General features: G+C 42.8%; 1 protein-coding gene across 1 annotated transcript in view; it reads left to right on the forward strand.

The window, feature by feature from the left end:
* The window catches only part of COL22A1 (collagen type XXII alpha 1 chain), a 178869-nt gene that overhangs the window by 76158 nt on the left and 83929 nt on the right, over positions 1 to 18782 (forward strand). The window contains exons 11-15 of the mRNA XM_081918646.1: positions 1460 to 1513; positions 2126 to 2164; positions 15824 to 15877; positions 17373 to 17426; positions 18481 to 18534. Coding sequence (XP_081774772.1) covers positions 1460 to 1513; positions 2126 to 2164; positions 15824 to 15877; positions 17373 to 17426; positions 18481 to 18534 — 255 coding nt within the window. The remainder of the gene's footprint in view (positions 1 to 1459; positions 1514 to 2125; positions 2165 to 15823; positions 15878 to 17372; positions 17427 to 18480; positions 18535 to 18782) is intronic.

Here is an 18782-nt window from a genome sequence, read left to right on the forward strand (position 1 = left end):
GAGTGTTTGTTGTGGGGGAGGAAGGGAAAGGAGAATGTTAGTCGCTTTGAGACTCCTTCGGGTAGTGATAAAGTGGGATATCAAATCCAAACTCTTCTTCTTTTCTAACACCCCATACGTTTCACTGGATGTCACAGAATGATAGAGAGAAAATGAAGGCTTGCTTTTCTTATAACATGAAATGCTTCTCCAGCTAAAGAGTTAAGCATCCTCTTTTTGCTGGTTGGCAAAAGAAGAGGGAGAATGCACTTTCTAGAAGCAAGGTTATCCATTGGTTTAAAGCGGTATAGAGCTGTAGCTTTGTTTCCAACGTCCCCATTTCCATTTAAAGCAGCCACTGGACTGGGCCTTGCATTTCTCCGGCTCTATAAATAGAAGCTTCCCATTTTAATCAGTGACAGTTTAACCGATGAGAGTCCCTTTGCACAATGACATGAGAAATTACAGTAAGAGCCGAACCAGGGGCTGGCAGCAATAGAGCAGGGTGCATTTTAAATGGCTGCCATTTCCCCAAGTGTATGGATCCAGCGATGGCCTCTAGAAATGCTAATGTATCAGTTTAATATAAGTGAAATGGAATTCTTTATCGGGGAGCCTGGGATGGAAGCGAGCCTTTTAGAAGCTGATTATATTTAGGATGCCCCATCTCTCCTCTAAAATGGTCCAAGAGATGAATGCTGATTCCTGCTTAGCACACAGAGTGGATTATCCGCCTACATCTCTGTTTAGCGGCATTGAGTGGTTCCTCTTGACACTGATGTAAAAAGCCATCTTTTAAAAATTGGGGGGGGGGAGACCTTCTGACATTACTTTTTCTTTTCTATGAGCAGCCTGGGAAAAAATAATAATAATAGAGAGACTTGCTGTGGGTGATCGGCTTTTTTGCAAACAGTTTTGCAGGTTGCAAATAGAACAGGAAGCAGAGAAATGCACTTTTATTTTCCTATTGCATCACATGCTTTCTTTGTTACATTGTTAAAGGGCCCAGTTTGGAACCAATAATTTTATGCACACATGCCCACACTTTTGAGTATTGCACACAGCATGTTGAGGAACTGCAGCTCAGTGGTAGAGCACATGTTTTCATGCATAAAATCCAGGTTCTCTTCCTGACATCTGCAGTTTCAAAGACTGGATAGTAGCTCTGTGAAATACCACCATTTGAGACTCTAGAAAGCTTCTGCCAGTCAGAGTAGACAGGATTGGGTTGATATACAGACAAAAATAATGGCAGCAAATTGCAGACTGAAAAAGGATGGCAGGCAATACAGACCATATTTACCTATCCGATTTCCATTCCTGTTTGCAGATGGAGACACAAACTGACACAATTTCTGAGACTTTCCCCCATTCTGATGAAATTCTCAGATGTCCCTACTAATCGGTCTAATAAAAGTCAGGGGTGGGGATTCTTGCATCTTGTACACTTGGTCTAACACTTGTTCTTTTTTTTGTCAAGGGAGAAATTGGACCAACTGGACTTCCTGGCCCAAAGGGAGAAAGAGGAGAACCAGTAAGAACATTTATCAGAGCTCGGACATTCTGGATTGTTTCCTTCCCTCTTCTAACATTACCATGTGCTAATAACAATAGGCATGTAATACTAAACTAAGGATCACAAATAACACCTGGTTGACTTACTTGTAACTAGATTCTGGATCCAGGACTCAACGTTTTATCTGTGAATTATAGATGCAGGACTCTGAAGAGCTAACCAACAATAAAAAGGGGAGAAACAAAGTACACAAGGTTTGAAAATGACTGCATGCACTTGAAATAATTGTTCTGCAGCTCAACCACTGCTATGCGGCAGTAACTTTGCTTTCAATTCCCATCTACTGGATTCGTAATTTATACCTCCAGTGAAAGAAATTCCATGCAGTGACTTCTAGAATCACTCAGCTACTGAGTTCCATCGTGTTCCATGAAGGACTACCTCTTCTGTACCTTCCTTTACCATTGGGCTACTCGTGTTTGAGATCAACTGATATTATCACTGGTTTTCTCTTAGCTGCTCTCAGAATGTCTTAGAATATCCATTGGTAGTGATAGCTCACTGTGAGATTTGTGAGAGTTCTTGTGCTTTAGTTATTGTGTTAAATGTAGATTTATTCTCTCCATTTAGGGTGGAGGAGGAGCTGGCTGGGCACAGAAAGGAGAAAAGGTATGGTCATACTCAAAGCTGGGTAAACTCTAAAAAATATGCCATTATTATTATTATTATTATTATTATTATTATTATTATTATTATTATTATTATATCATCCTCTTTCACCAAGGAGCATCCTAGTCTCATTTTCTCTCCACAACAATCTTATGAGCACCAGAATTTTTGACAGTAAATATGATTTCATGTTAGATTTCTCCCATGTGTTTATGAAGTTTTACCTAATTCACACATTTTTGCAAATGATTTCCCCTAATGCAATGCATTGTTGTTATTTGTCATTTTCATGAATAGGCATTTGTATGCCCACATTCCCTTAAAATATATATATATATATATATATATATATATATATATATATATATATATATGCTTTCGTAGATTTTCACGGGTACAGGAATGCAGGTTTTGGTGTCCTCGGGTGTCTTCCCGTGTAAAAGTTGGGGTGTCTAGGCGACGTTTCGACGAGGTCTCACTCGTCATCTTCAGGCTGGTGCTTTCGGCTTCTTGTTACTGGAACAGAGCAGGATCTCAGTGTTTGAGTTCCTATAAATACTGTTGAGGGGGTGTGGTGTATAGCCTCCAATGTTCTGGGCAGAGAGGAAGTTCCCAGGCTAGTGTGCCTTTTCTTCTTTTGTTCCTTAATTACTTGAGGGATATCTTGAGTGATTTCTTGAGTGATATCCTGAGTACCACTTAGGTGGGTCATTAGGTGTGGATTAGTTGCTAAAGTCTTTGTGTCTTGACCTCTTGAACTTTGTGAAGAGTTTTTCTGAGAAGATGGCTGTACTGCACTTAGTTGTGCTCTGGCTTGGCTTCGTGTATAGGGGCGAGCTGTGGTTTTGTGGCCTGTGTCAGCCAGATCTGTGTAGGGATTGCAGGGGGGTGCAGCATCCGGAGGTGCCACCATGGTTTGGCTACTGGATGGTGTCTGTAATTTATCTGTGGAGAGGGTCTGGGTTTGGGTCTGGTGTGGTTGATTGGTGATGGCGTTCTGTGTGCCTCTGGATCTGGTGTCAGTTTTTGTGGGGAGGGCTAATTTCCAGATGTCTGGCAAGCGGGATGTGTCGTCACGCTTGTTCATGTTGTGAGGGTGTTTCTCTATCTCGATGGCTTCCATGATTATTCTCTTGTGGTGATGTTCCATGTTAAAGAGCAATTTGGAATCTGCAAAATTAATTTCGTGTCCTGTTTCTTTCATGTGTTGGAAAAGAGAGGAAGTTTTTTCTTCTTTTTTGACGGCATTCTTGTGTTCTGCGATACGTGCATTTATTCGTCTGTTTGTTTGTCCAATGTACGTGGCTGGGCAGACTTTGCAGGGTATTTCATAGACCCCTTGGTTTTCCAACTGGACACATTGAAACCAATGCTTTAGACAAGTCAGAACACAAACCCAAACTTTGGCTCAGATATGTTGACGACACCTTTGTAATTTGGCCACACGGGAAGGAAAAACTGGATAGCTTCCTCACACATCTCAACAGCCTACACCCCAAAATACAATTCACTATGGAAATAGAAGCCAACAACCAACTTCCCTTCCTTGACGTCCTAATCTACAAAAAACCTGATGGCTCCCTAGGACACACTATCTACCGGAAAAAAACACACACCAACCGCTACTTACATGCACAATCACACCACCACCCTGCACAAATAAACTCCGTAGCCAAGACTCTCATCTCCAGAACCAAACGCCTAGCTGACAAAGACCACTTGACAACTGAGTTACAGAATCTCTCAAATGTGTTAATTGCCAATGGATACCAGCAAAACAGGGTTACGAAGCTAATCCAAAAAGAAACACCCCCCAAAAACCAAGACACAGAAGAAAACAATGGCATGGCCCTCCTTCCTTATATCAAGGGCACTACAGATAAAATTAGCAAAATCCTCCATAAACACAATATCAAAACAGCCTTTTGCACCAACCAAAAAATAGCCAATATCCTCAGAAACCCCAAGGATAAAATCCAGTTGGAAAACCAAGGGGTCTATGAAATACCCTGCAAAGTCTGCCCAGCCACGTACATTGGACAAACAAACAGACGAATAAATGCACGTATCGCAGAACACAAGAATGCCGTCAAAAAAGAAGAAAAAATTTCCTCTCTTTTCCAACACATGAAAGAAACAGGACACGAAATTAATTTTGCAGATTCCAAATTGCTCTTTAACATGGAACATCACCACAAGAGAATAATCATGGAAGCCATCGAGATAGAGAAACACCCTCACAACATGAACAAGCGTGACGACACATCCCGCTTGCCAGACATCTGGAAATTAGCCCTCCCCACAAAAACTGACACCAGATCCAGAGGCACACAGAACGCCATCACCAATCAACCACACCAGACCCAAACCCAGACCCTCTCCACAGATAAATTACAGACACCATCCAGTAGCCAAACCATGGTGGCACCTCCGGATGCTGCACCCCCCTGCAATCCCTACACAGATCTGGCTGACACAGGCCACAAAACCACAGCTCGCCCCTATACACGAAGCCAAGCCAGAGCACAACTAAGTGCAGTACAGCCATCTTCTCAGAAAAACTCTTCACAAAGTTCAAGAGGTCAAGACACAAAGACTTTAGCAACTAATCCACACCTAATGACCCACCTAAGTGGTACTCAGGATATCACTCAAGAAATCACTCAAGATATCCCTCAAGTAATTAAGGAACAAAAGAAGAAAAGGCACACTAGCCTGGGAACTTCCTCTCTGCCCAGAACATTGGAGGCTATACACCACACCCCCTCAACAGTATTTATAGGAACTCAAACACTGAGATCCTGCTCTGTTCCAGTAACAAGAAGCCGAAAGCACCAGCCTGAAGATGACGAGTGAGACCTCGTCGAAACGTCGCCTAGACACCCCAACTTTTACACGGGAAGACACCCGAGGACACCAAAACCTGCATATATATATATATATATATATATATATATATATATATATATATATATTTGTCCTTCTCTCTCTCTCTCTCTCTCTCTCTCTCTCTCTCTCTCTCTCTCTCTGTGTGTGTGTGTGTGTGTGTGTGTGTGTGTGTGTGTCTGGTTGGAGAACTGTGTCACAAAATTCAGAGAAGCATGAATTTTGACTGATAGCTGGCATTCAAGCTTGTGTCTTGCTTACTGGGTAACTTCATTTCAAAAGCAAACAAAATGGAATTTCTACCCCATCCCTAATTGGGTCCCTTCATATTGCAATTAACCAGGATTGAACTCTTGAGGCCTGCCTACCATGGAACTAGGTGTTTTAGAGGAAGCCTGGGTAGCAGAACCAGAGTTTATTAGGCACCTGCTGGGGTCAGCTGGAAGGTTTGAAAGTTCTGTGCATGGGCGGAGTTCCATTCATTATCCCGATAGTTTAAACACACACAGTATTTTAAAACCTGGGCTATTGATCAGATTACATCAAAAACTGGCAAAGACTAAGTATGAGGTTTTGTCTGCTGCATCTGTACAAAATATCATTGAATGGGCACCAAAGAGGATGAAGGCAACAATTAAATTACGAGCATCCAGATGTGTCGTTTTAGTCCTTTTGCGTCTAGAAAGTTCCTGGGACAGCTCTCCAGCACCCAAGGAGGCACTTCAGAAGATACGCAGCTGCTGGTCACATCTTGCCAACATCTGTCTGACAGGTTTGGCAGCATCACACATGTGTGCTTGTGCCAAGCACAGCTACTGTTTTCTTTTTGCTTAGATAAAGAACTGAGCGCCTCTTCAAAATGCAAAAGGGATTTTGGATCTGTGGAGCGTTCAGCTGCAGCTGTATTACAGACTTGCTCTCACGCTCTCTCTGGCTGAATTGCCACCTAATGCTATTGACCTGTTCTTTGGTTCTGACATCAGGGTGTGGGTGTTTTTATTTATTTATTGCTTCGGAAAAAAAGGCTTTCTTTGACATTCTTGAGATACACAAAAGGCCCCAAGAAAAGTTGCTGGTGTTGAAGGAACACTCTGTTCTTCCCTTGAAATTCCTTTGAAGTTTTTTTTGAAGTAGCAGCTAAGGTTGCTGAGAAAATGAACCAGCCCACCAAAACCCTAGCTACCAGATGCAGCAAAAGATGTTTCCTGAACTTTGGACTTCAGTGATCTGCTGTTTGTTCCCTTCTAAGTACAGAGGACAGATAGCTTCTTCCTCTCAATATCACCCCTTCTTTGTCAGCTCTGACAACTGTGGGGAATAAGGTTCTGGATTATAGGACTTCTTTCTGAACCTAGACCCAAAAGGAGCTGCACCATCCATGCTTCTTCTTAGCCTGACGGCAGCATGAGAATGCTCAGAACATTTCAACCTTTGAAAATAAACTAGAATGCATCTATCAGAATTTGCAGCATAATTTAAAACATAGTTCTTGGCTCTTCTTTTTTTTAAAAAAAGAAATGTATCTAAAATGGTGTCTTTGGAGAAAAAAATGGAAAGATATATTTTAAGAGACAATACATTCAACACTGTGCATTGAAGTATATATTTAAATGGATAGTTGTTGTTGTTGTTTAGTCATTTAGTCGTGACCCCATGAACCAAAGCACGCCAGTCTTCCACTGCCTCCCGCAGTTTGGTCAAACTCATGCTGGTAGCTTCGAGAACACTGTCCAACCATCTCATCCTCTGTCGTTCCCTTCTCCTTGTGATCTTCAATCTCAATCTTTCCCAGCATCAGGGTCTTTTCTAGGGAGTCTTCTCTTCTCCTGAGGTGGTGTTGGAGCCTCAGCTTCAGGATCTGTCCTTCCAGTGTACACTCAGGGTTGATTTCCTTAAGAATAGATAGGTTTGATCTTTTTGCAGTCCATGGGATTCTCAAGAGTCTCCTCCAGCACCATAATTCAAAATAAATGTATATTCCATGTATTTATTTACAGAGTCATGTGAACATGCAATGGGATAGGTTTATGATTAATGCCAGGAAGATTTGGGGCATCACGTGGCAGGACAGTCTCAAACAAAGTTGTGCTCTCCCAAGCCCACATTCCCAGCATATTTAAACTCCTGTCTCAGTGACAAGTATGCTGGTTGGTCATGTCCACAGAATGGAAGATGGCAGGATCCCCAAGGATGTGCTCTATGGGGGGGCTGGCTTCAGGCTCAGGCCCATTGGCAGACCAACTCTGTGTTGCAAGGTATAGGTAAAGGGACCCCTGACCATTAGGTCCAGTCGTTGCCGACTCTGGGGTTGCGGCGCTCATCTCGCTTTACTGGCCGAGGGAGCCGGCATACAGCTTCCGAGTCATGTTGCCAGCATGACTAAGCCGCTTCTGGCGAACCAGAGCAGCGCACGGAAACACTGTTTACCTTCCCACTGGAGCGGTACCTATTCATCTACTTGCACTTGACGTGCTTTCGAACTGGTAGGTCGGCAGGAGCAGGGACTGAGCAACGGGAGCTCACCCTGTTGCGGGGATTTGAACCGCTGACCTTCTGATCGGCAAGTCCTAGGCTCTGTGGTTTAACCCACAGCGCCACCTGCGTCATGTCCTCAAATGTGACATAGAGGCTGGCAACATCAACCTCCCCCCCATGTGGGAATTGCTTGCAGATGACCGCAGTGCTTGGAGACAGGCAGTCAAGTTGTGCAGCCACAGCAGTGACCAGAGAAGGAATGGCTGCGGGGAAGAGCACAGAGTGAAACAATACCATGGTGCATTTTCAACAGCACAACCAGATGCCTCCATCTGCCCCAGCTGCAACAAAACATGTCTCTCCCATATCGGTCTCTACAGCCACAGCGGACGTTGCAGTCTTCCAAGAGTTTGACTTCACTCCCGAAAGGCGCACTCCTCTATTGTCTCTTGAGACAGGTGGATGCCTGCAAAGATCTGTTCATTGCTTGGCGCGGTAGCACTTGTAGCATAACAACAGAGAAGGTTCTCACCTTGGAAATAGGTCTGAAAGTAGCATTGCCCTCTGAAACCTTCTTCCACCTCTGGCATTTGGGTATCAGCCTGGTAGCAAAGGGGACCCAGGAAGCTGTGATAGCTGATGTTTGAAAAGGAAACACTTTGCTTCTCTGCCATCACTGTTTACACTAGGAGTGGACAACCTGGAACCCTCCAGATGTTGATGGATCCCTGACCAATAACATCTGGAGGAGAACCACCTTGGCTAACCCTGGCTTAAAATGACAGCAGCAATAACTTTATTGTTTGAGAAGAGGGGAAGCGAGGTCCCATCTCTCTGTGCCATCTTTATGAATGATTATCATAGGCTTCCCCATGAATATATGACAATGAATTTCTGGAATTTGTTGACTATTGACTTGTTAGAGACAAATGTGTGGGTGTCCGGATATATCCCCTTCTGCTGCTCCCCTATCCCCTCATCCAGCAAATTAAAACAGTGGGGGCACATGTATTTCAGTTTTGTTCCATTTTATCTGTTTTAGCCATAGGCCATAACAAAGTTCGAGATACAAATTAGGGCCATCAATTTCAAGCATGGCAAGAATTAACATGTCAGAAATCATGGAGCTACAACAATAGTAAAACATCAGAAATCCAATTTGCAGTCTACGACGTGCACATCATAAAATATCTTGGGCTGCCATAGAAAAATTAGCTACATTATCCGTTATTACTATTGGCAAGTAAGTTGTCATTTCATCTTTGCAATACGCTTTTGCCTAGCATCTTCAGAAATGGGGCAGTGAGATGTATAATGAGGATTTTCTTCTATTGTTTCTATTGTATCCTCTTTTTATATATACCGTAGTACCTCAGGTTACATACGCTTCAGGTTGCATACGCTTCAGGTTACAGACTCCGCTAACCCAGAAATAGTGCTTCAGGTTAAGAACTTTGCTTCAGGATGAGAACAGAAATCGTGCTCCGGCGGCGTGGCAGCAGCAGAAGGCCCCATTAGCTAAAGTGGTGCTTCAGGTTAAGAACAGTTTCAGGTTAAGTACAGACTTCCGGAATGAATTAAGTACTTAACCTGAGGTACCACTGTATAGAGATAGAGCATATTATGATAGCATATATTAAGGTAATGAATCTGTGGTATTCTAAACCAGGTGGAGGCTTTCACTGGAGGAAAAATGTGGAAATAATGGATAAATATGTTTTGAACCCGTGATTAAATTAGGACCAGTCTCCTTTCATTATATTTCAGGGACGTGCCCAAATTTGGAGGGCTTTTTGAGGCAATCGTTCTCCTCAACACATCATCAAGGCAAGCAACAGACTTTAGGGCCCTTCAGCTCAGAATGGCTCATGAGAACATGGGAAGAACTCTGTTTGGCCAGGCCCAAGGTCCATTTCGTCCAATATCCATATACCATCACAGAGCTGCAGTCCCCAGAGTTCCCTCTGAAGAGGGACTGTTTGGTATATTACTCTGGGAGTGATAGATCTGTGAGTGGAATTGGGAAGTCTTCTGACAACCCTCAGTGCCCTTAACAAACTACAGCTCCCAGCATTCTTTGAGGGAAGCCATGACAGTTTAAAGTGGTGTTGTAATACTAACAGATGGCGCATGTGTCACAATGCCCAGGTTGGATGTATTTGACAGTATCTGCATTTCATCTTTTTCTGAGCCAATCACTGATCTCTATCTCCCACAGCTTCCATCTTTAGACCAGGGAGTTGTGTACAGGTGACTTCCTGTGTCACGACATTGCAATAAGAAAACTCTGCCCTCTCTAGCAAGTCTTCAAGTTTTCAGAAGAACTCACATACTCAGAAGTCACAGTTTCATACTTAGATAAAAGAAATGAGCTTTAGTTGATTTTTTTTTAAAAAAAAATTGCTGTAATTACAGGGTTTTAGTTTTAGTTTTATTCACTGGCTTCTGTGACCCAGAATAATGAGCACATAATTGTTTCAAGACCGCATAATTGTGCATCTCAGCAGCCGAACTCTCAGCACCGCAGGAATCGCAGGGCTTGCTCGCCTGCAGTTTTATTTTGCTTTGCATCACTTTGGAGAACAGCGCAGCTGTCTCTATTTCTGCTTTACTGCTTGCCGGTAAGGATGAAAATCCTTTCTGGGGCTGCACTGACACCTGCTGGCTGCTTTGGCTCTGTGAAAATCCTTTGCGTATGGACCTTTCAAGCGATTATCTGGGTGGTTTGAGATTTTGTCTAAAGTTCAGGTACATGAATCAATTTGGGGAGACCTTTCTTTTCTTTTAAGGAACTGAACCTAATCTGGAGCGAGGACCTGGCCATGAATCTCCAATATTACTAAAGAGGGGGGAAAGTGAGGGTAATAAATTTAGATTCAGCATTGTTCCTCCCCTATCCAGCAGCTGGACAGGGAAGGATGATTTCTAACTCAGAAGTGAGCTTTTTTTTCTTTTTTCTCTTTTCTGGTCTTCTTCCTTCTATCCTCCAGGGTTTGGTGTGAGGATTTGAGGGGAGATAGTAAATACCATCAAGTGAAAAGGGATTCTAAGTTTAAATCTGCAGCAGTTCACAGCTCTTGTTGATGCTCAGAGTCCATTGGAAATCCTAGTTTTTTGGACACAGAATTTATAGCACAGAGAAAAAGAGTTGCGCTCTAGGAAGCACATAGAAAGAGAAACATATATTCCATGAGGACCTTTTCTTTAAAAAATCACAAACCGAAGTGGAAACATGGAGAACTGGACTGAAGACTGGGGAAATGAGAAACTGAGAGAAACAAAAAAGGAAAGATGCTTCTTTATCCCACCCCCCCATCACAGTTCCTCAGAGTCCTTGTTGTTCATCAGGACTCATTCCAGAATACCCCCAGGCTTCCAAAGGAGAATCTTGGGCAGCAAAGGGAGTGATCTGGGATGGAAGACAACCCAGGAATATCTAAAAAGCAATGGAAAAGGAATGCAGATAAAAAAGCTGTCCGAACTGTGAGAAGCTGGAAAATAATTTTGATGACAACAAGCATACGACTCTTGTTGAGCGAGGAGCACTTTGAGAAGCAATGAGGCAGGCGACAAAGGCAGGAGGGTTTATCAGATCCTCAGAAGGCCCCTATTGAAATTGGAGGAAGTGTAGAGAGAGGTTTTCTTCCCGTCTTTTCATACTAGAACCCAGAACCCAAAAAAGTCAAAGGATGAGAGATTCAGGAGAGACAAAAATAAAGTATTTCTTCATGGAGCACATAGTTAAGCTATGGAATTGCAGTGGTACCTCGGGTTACATACGCTTCAGGTTACAGACTCTGCTAACCCAGAAACAGTGCTTCAGGTTAAGAACATTGCTTCAGGATTAGAATAGAAATCGTGCTCCGGCGGCGCGGCAGCAGCAGAAGGCCCCATTAGCTAAAGTGGTGCTTCAGGTTAAGAACAGTTTCAGGTTAAGTACGGACCTCCGGAATGAATTAAGTACTTAACCCGAGGTACCACTGTATCTCCTTCAAGATGGCCAGTGCCTTGGGGATATTAATGGAGGATAAAGCTACTGATGACTGCTAGCAATGAATGCCATGTACTGTATTTTAATATTTTGTTGGAAGCCGCCCAGAGTGACTGGGGAAGCCCAGCCAGATGGGTGGGGTATAAATAATAAATTACTGTATTATTATTATTATTATTATTATTATTATTATTTCAGATCAATGGTCCATCTGACTGACAGTGGCTGTCCTGAGTAGGGCTTTCCCCTGCCCTACTCAGAGAGGCCCAGGATTAAATTTGGGACCTTTTGCAAACAAAGCAGATGTTTCACTACAGAGCTACAGCTCTTCAGCTACAGCTCAGAAGGCTGCCTTCTAGTTCTCCTTTAAAATGTTAAAAAGGTGAGCCCCTGCCAGTTGCAGGTGACTCAGTTGCTGAGGTCTTTGACTATAACTGAGAATGCCCTTGGGAGAAGGAAGGTGGCTCTTCTCATGAACCTAAGGGGCAGCCATTTCAGTGCTTCATGTACAAACACTGGACCATAGAGGGGGGAAATACGTGGAAGCACTGACAGAAGAGAAGAAGAAAATGGTAGCTGGGCTGTGCATTGGGACCCTGACTGCATATCGATATGAAAAAAGCACATGCCATCCTAATAGATAACACTTTATTTTTTAGTTGTTGTTGTTTAGTTGTTTAGTCGTGTCCGACTCTTCATGACCCCATGGACCAGAGCACGCCACGCACTCCTGTCTTCCACTGCCTCCCGCAGTTTGGTCAGACTCATGTTTGTAGATTCGAGAACACTGTCCAACCATCTCGTCCTCCGTCGTCCCCTTCTCCTTGTGCCCTCCATCTTTCCCAACATCAGGGTCTTTTCCAGGGAGCCTTCTCTTCTCATGAGGTGGCCAAAGTATTGGAGTCTCAGCTTCAGGATCTGTCCTTCCAGTGACCACTCAGGGCTGATTTCCTTAAGAATGGATACGTTTGATCTTCTTGCAGTCCATGGGACTCTCAAACTTACTTATTAGTAATGAGCATTAATAGTTTCATTTTGCATTTTCTGTAACATTTATTTTTGTTTTCTTTATTTCCCTTGAGTTTCCTGTATACTGCCTGCTATCTTCCATTCTATGGACATGACTAACCAGCATATTTATATTCAGCAGTGTAGAAATGGCCTAAATACAAATAAATAGTTACATTCCCAGTTGCAACAATTTTAAACATTGCAACGTTGAAAACAGTTTGGAACTTACAATAAATAATGGACCATCGCAAAATCGTTGTTGAGACAGTGGCACACGTTATCTAACCAAATCCAATACTCTCCCCTTCTCCAGGTGTTAAACTCAAACTCAACATTCATAATCAATATTTTGAAAATCTGTGTTTCAGCATTCTATAAGTGGGAAAATAGAATTTCAAATCAATTTGCTATATTGTTCAGTTACTGCAAGCAAATGTACGTTAGAAAAAATGATTAAGAATACATATACACCCTACAATTATTAATACTCTGTAAACTTGTGTATCAGCATGAATCCCAGGGTCATAAGAATTGTTCTTCTCCTTAATAATCTCTGTTTTCTATTTATCTCATTTTCTTCTACTGATTGGCCTTGCATGGAAACTTGTATGGCATCAGTATTGCCTAATTGTTTAAATTAGAATGAAGTGCAGTTGGTAAGCTGGACTCTCCTCCTCCCATATTTTTGACAAATGTTCCAAGGCCAACAATTTGTTGTGAAGAATCACTTCACCCGTGGTAGAAAGTCAACTCCCTCTTTGGCGCTGCCTTTGCCAAGATACTAATAGCATTTTAATCTAATTAACCTAATAGGTTTCTGCACCTGGGTTTTCAAGAGGGCAATGATTTGTGCAGCTCCCGTGTAGCAGCTTTGAACATTCATCATAACTGTTTATTGCAGCGGTATCAACAAATTGTTGTTGAGTGCATAGTGCTATTGCAAACAGGAATGCAATTAATATAGGAGAGAGAGATGAATTGGCTCTTTCATGAACTTGAAATCTGCAGGAAACTTTGGGATCAGTTATAAGTTAAAATGACTCTAATGGGTGCCAATGTTTTACTATGAAATATTTGGCCTAATCCATAAATATTAACCAATGGACCTGATCTCTATTTACTAGGAGAAGGTGAATAACTTTATGCATACCTTCCAATAATTCTCAGATAAAAATAAAGAGCCGTGTCATGTTAATGAAATTAATGCTATGTCCGACTCTTTGTGACCCCATGGACCAGAGCATGCCAGGCACTCCTGTCTTCCACTGCCTCCCGCAGTTTAGTCAAACTCATGCTGGTAGCTTCGAGAACACTATCCAAGCATCTCATCCTCTGTCATCCCCTTCTCCTTGTGACCTCCATCTTTCCCAACATCAGGGTCTTTTCCAGGAATTCTTCTCTTCTCATGAGGTGGCCAAAGTATTGGAGTCTCAGCTTCAGGATCAGTCCTTCCAGTGAGCACCCAGGGCTGATTTCCTTAAGAATGGAAAGGTTTGATCTTCTTGCAGTCCATGGGACTCTCAAGAGTCTCCTCCAGCACCATAATTCAGCCTTCTTTATGGTTCAGCTCTCAATTCCATACATCACTACTGGGAAAACCATAGCTTTAACTATACGGACCTTTGTTGGCAAGGTGATGTCTCTGCTGAATTACCTCGCTGAAGTAGATGCCTTTGAATATTGGTTGCTGTAAATCACGTGGGGAGAGTGCTCAGATTCAGCTTGTGGGCTTCCCATTGGCATCTCTTTGGCCACATTGAGAATCGGATGCTGGAATAGCTGGGCCCCTGATCTGATCAAGCAGAGTTCTACCTATGATTTCAGGATGGCTGGTGTATTGCCACACAGTAGAGACCTATTTCTGCACTGGAGTGAACTTTTCATCCTCGTGTGAACAGGAGGGTAGCTTAGGTCATCAGGTGATGCTGTGCAGAGGGAAGAATGTGAATGATTCAGGTTAGAGTGCAACATCTTCTGTCCTCCTAGGTCAAACAGATAATTTAGTAGAATGCCTCTTCAAATGCTCTGCCAAGGAAAACGGGGGGGGGAAAATCCTTCCAGTAGCACCTTAAAGACCAACTAAGTTAGTTCTTGGTATGAGCTTTCGTGTGCATGCACACTTCTTCAGATACACTGAAACAGAAGTTACCAGACCCTTCTATATAGTGAGAAGGTGGGGAGGGGTATTACTCAGAAGGGTGGTAGGAATGGGTGATTGGCAGATAGCTGTGATGAGCCTGTTGACGACTCTTAGCGACTGCAATAGGTCTTATCTGAAGAAGTGTGCATGCACACGAAAGCTCATACCAAGAACTAACTTAGTTGGTCTTTAAGGTGCTACTGGAAGGATTTTTTTTTGTTTTGACTATGGCAGACCAACACGGCTACCTATCTGTTAAAGGAAAACGGGGTAGGCAACAATTTTCTTCTCAGCCAGGGGACAAAGTGAAGAGGAACCAGAAGTGAATGGTTTCAAGCAACAGTTGACGTGGGAGAAAGCTACTGATGTTTTGCAAAAGGATAGGTCTTGCACCTTGATTTCAAGTGGAGAGACAGTATTGAAGGGAGAAGATTAACAGGTGCAATGACTCCTTCTATCATGCTGCTCGGAGCCCCTGCCAAAACTCTCACTTTGGCTCAGCTCTGAAAGGCCCAAGAGACTTTCCCTGATGCTGAAGCTGGCAACCATAAGCGAGAGCAATTACCTTCCTGTAGCCTTTAATGGCCTCAATAACAAAGCTGTGTTATCTGAGACTCCAGGGAGGTCTCCTTTGCCAGAGTGCTCTGTCACTCAGTAACTGACTCTTCCTTCGTTCCCAAGACATCCTGTGCTTTTCATGCTTCTCTTAAAGGATGGAATCATCTATGTGGCCCAAATAATGGGTTTCTTACAGAGTGGTAGACTTGACACTATTTATGTAATTAGCAGTTGTGAGAATGAGTTTCTTTTTAAAGTAAATAGTGTGAAGGTCTTCGTGCAAATTGGGATCTTGGTGGTCGGGGTAGGTTCATCAGAAAGGGATGTGAGAGAAATGTTCTTGGTCTGAATGCTCTTGGTTCCCTGTATCTTCTTTGGTTCATAAGTGCAAAATTCGGTATACAGCATAAAATTCACCAGCCTGAGGTTCGCAGCTTTCCTTCCACAATGCTATCCCAATTTGTAGATTCCAAGCTTTAAAACAGTCCACTCCAAACACTGCTTATGGGTTTCAACTAGCTCATCCCTTCAGTGAATTTTAGGATAGTGTTTTATTTCATATGAAACCTTTTAAACGCATTGCGTTTTATCATTCTAGGGTGAAAGAGGAGCCCAAGGATTACCTGGGCTGATGGGCGAAAGAGGAGAAAAGGTAACAATCTATTCAAAACAGGGAGAGAATGAAATATCTACCAGGAATTTCCAGCTACACAAGTGGTGGACTGATACATGTGAACTAATAAAAGTTGGACTTTGTAAAGGACTTTTCCTAAAGATCTTCTGCTGTTCAGCTTAAGGGTCAGCCACACAGATTTTAGCAGCACAACAATCCCTAAAACACCACAAAAACACGGCACAAAGCACAATGCAAAGCAACAACAGTGAATCCTAGTACACATCATCAACTTGGCATCTATCACTTGAACCTCCAGGAGACCTTTCTAGACTTTCTGCACCTGGGCAATGAATCTGGCCCCTACAAATGTAATGGAACTTAAGCCCTGAATCTTATCATTCTTATTTACTCCCCTGACCTAAGTTAAACAGCTTTCCAAGCAGTTTCTTCCTTGGCAAATTACAGATGGTACAATGCAATGCACAGTGACAAAAGAACTTAAGTTCCAGCCATGCCCCCATAAATAAGTTTTGCAGTAATTATCCCCTTTTGCATTGCCCTTCTGCAAATTCAGAGGATGTAGTTTGAAGCTTCTAGCACTGAGCATGCCGTTAAGAAAAATGAACTTTCCACTCCACTCAAACATATCATCCCCAGCCTCATCCAATATTGCAATAACTGGTGGAAGATGATTGTTATTTTTTTGTAATGTGAATTATATGCTATGGATACAACATTTCTAAATATGCTTTCAAACTTAAGCAGCTAATATAACCACATAGTCCAAATTGAAAGTTCTTAATGAGGCGTCACATGGACACAGCCAATTATGGTGCATATCACCACTGCCCATGCATCTTATTTTTTCCAAATAGCTATTTAATAGAACAGCTTTGTTGCCAGAGGTTTCTCTTCTGAGGCTGTAGGCAGAAGGGCTTAAGCTCAGCTTCCTTCCAACATGTCCTAAATGTCGTAGTTGTTTGTAGAATATATTGCTGGTTTATTTCAGCTTGCTCATCAGGCAGACCTGCAGTAAACTAGCAATATAGTTTATTGCAAAGCCAGTTAGATGAGAATAATTTGGAGAGGAGAAATAGCAGTTTGTGGGTCTCATGTCCTCTTGTTCAGGAATGAAGAGTGGTGTTCTCATACCTCTCTGCAATTCAATTTGCCACCTGGAATCTGGAGTGCAACAGTCCAATATGATGTGGTTTTGTCTAGACTTGGCTGTGAATGAGACAGAAAGGGGAGGGTGTCTCTTGTCTATCCAGGCCACTGGGACAGCACCCCCTTGTCACTTTGGCAAACACTTAGCTGTTAATAAATACAGTGCTTAATACCAGAAATTTGGTTTGGGGGTTGGGGTTGGGCAACGAGTCCCCTCTGAGACCTCACATTCATTTCACTTGTGGTGAAAATGATTAGACCTGCCAATGTACATTATTCATGTGCTTCTGCTTTCAGCTGGTGCTAATTTGATGCTGATGATGCTTGCCCATTAATGCATTTATGTTAATTCTTATTATTTCAGGGCTCCCTCGGCGCACCTGGCATCCCAGGGAGAGATGGTGCCAAAGGAGAGTCTGTAAGCTTTTCTCTCCCTCTCTTGTAATCTCCTTTTCTTTATATCATAAGCCAGATGCTACAAATCAATGTGCATTGAGTGGAGCATGTCTTGGGGATTAGTGTTGCCATTTTGAATGCATCCGAAACAAATGACAGCAGGTTAATAACCTCAGCAGGCCTCTCTTTGAGCCAAGGCAGCAGACGTCATATGGATTAACTGCTCTTGGATGCTCCGAGGAAGAATGTGTGTTGATGTTCATTAGAGGGTTGTTGGAAATACTGGAGACTTAACAAAGTGTATTGTGGGAGGTGGGGGAATCAACTATGGAAAGCTCAGGTGTTTATTTCACTCCAGGCACAAGTTTGGCAACCAACAATTTGAGGAACTTAAGCTCAGATGGCATCTACGTGTGTTGTAACTGGAGCAACAAATGTGATTTTTACTTTTGAATAGTAGGCTAGTCTCTCTCTCTCTCTTTCTCTCTACACACACACACACACACACACACAGAGAGAGAGAGAGAGAGAGAGAGAGAGAGACTTTATCATCATCCAGGCAAGCAAGCAATAGATCAGTGCTTCCCAAACTTGGATCTCCAGCTGTTTTGGGACTACAATTCCCAACACCCAGGACCACTGGTCCTCCTAACTAGGAATGATGGAAGTTGTAGTCCAAAAACAGCTAGAGACCTAAGTTTGAGAAACAGAGCAATAGATCAAGGTCACATCTAAGCTAGGCAAAAATATTAAAGGAGGGGGCAATGGGAGGGCAGTGGGGGGAATGTAGTCTGGCCATATGAAGAGGCTCAGATGGGTGCGTTTGGCTCTATGCTTGAGGTTCCTTATCACTCAGTCAAAGGATCTTGTCACATCAAGGATTGGAAACATAGCTCAGATCACTGGAGAGCTTGCAAGTCAGAGGCAGGAGACCCAAGTAGATGAACCATATTCCAGTTTCAGTAAATATTAGATTCTCATGCTTCATAGATGCAGTAGGCTTTGCTTTCAGCATTCAACGATTTATAAAATGTGTAGTTTTTTTGCAACAAGCATGCTATGCTTTCTCTTTTGAGGGAGAACCTGGACTTCCTGGAGCAGTTGGTCTCCCCGGACCACCAGGATTGAAGGTGAGCAGAGGGATCAAGGAGGATCATGAATGAAATTAAGGGCACCTTTACGAATGATTGATTGAATGATTCAATATGAGAGCCCACCCTTATACTTAGGGTGCCTTCCAACTTCTGCAAAAGAACAAGTACCACACTTACCATTGGGCTTCTCTCACCCATGCTCACTATTGTCTCTTCCTTTCCTAATTTCCATTATGTATACAGACTTTTAATTAGGGGTGGGGGGGATCTTACCTGCATACAAA

The sequence above is a fragment of the Podarcis melisellensis genome (assembly GCF_964234715.1).
Source record: "Podarcis melisellensis genome assembly, chromosome: 7".
Taxonomy (NCBI): Eukaryota; Metazoa; Chordata; class Lepidosauria; order Squamata; family Lacertidae; genus Podarcis; species Podarcis melisellensis.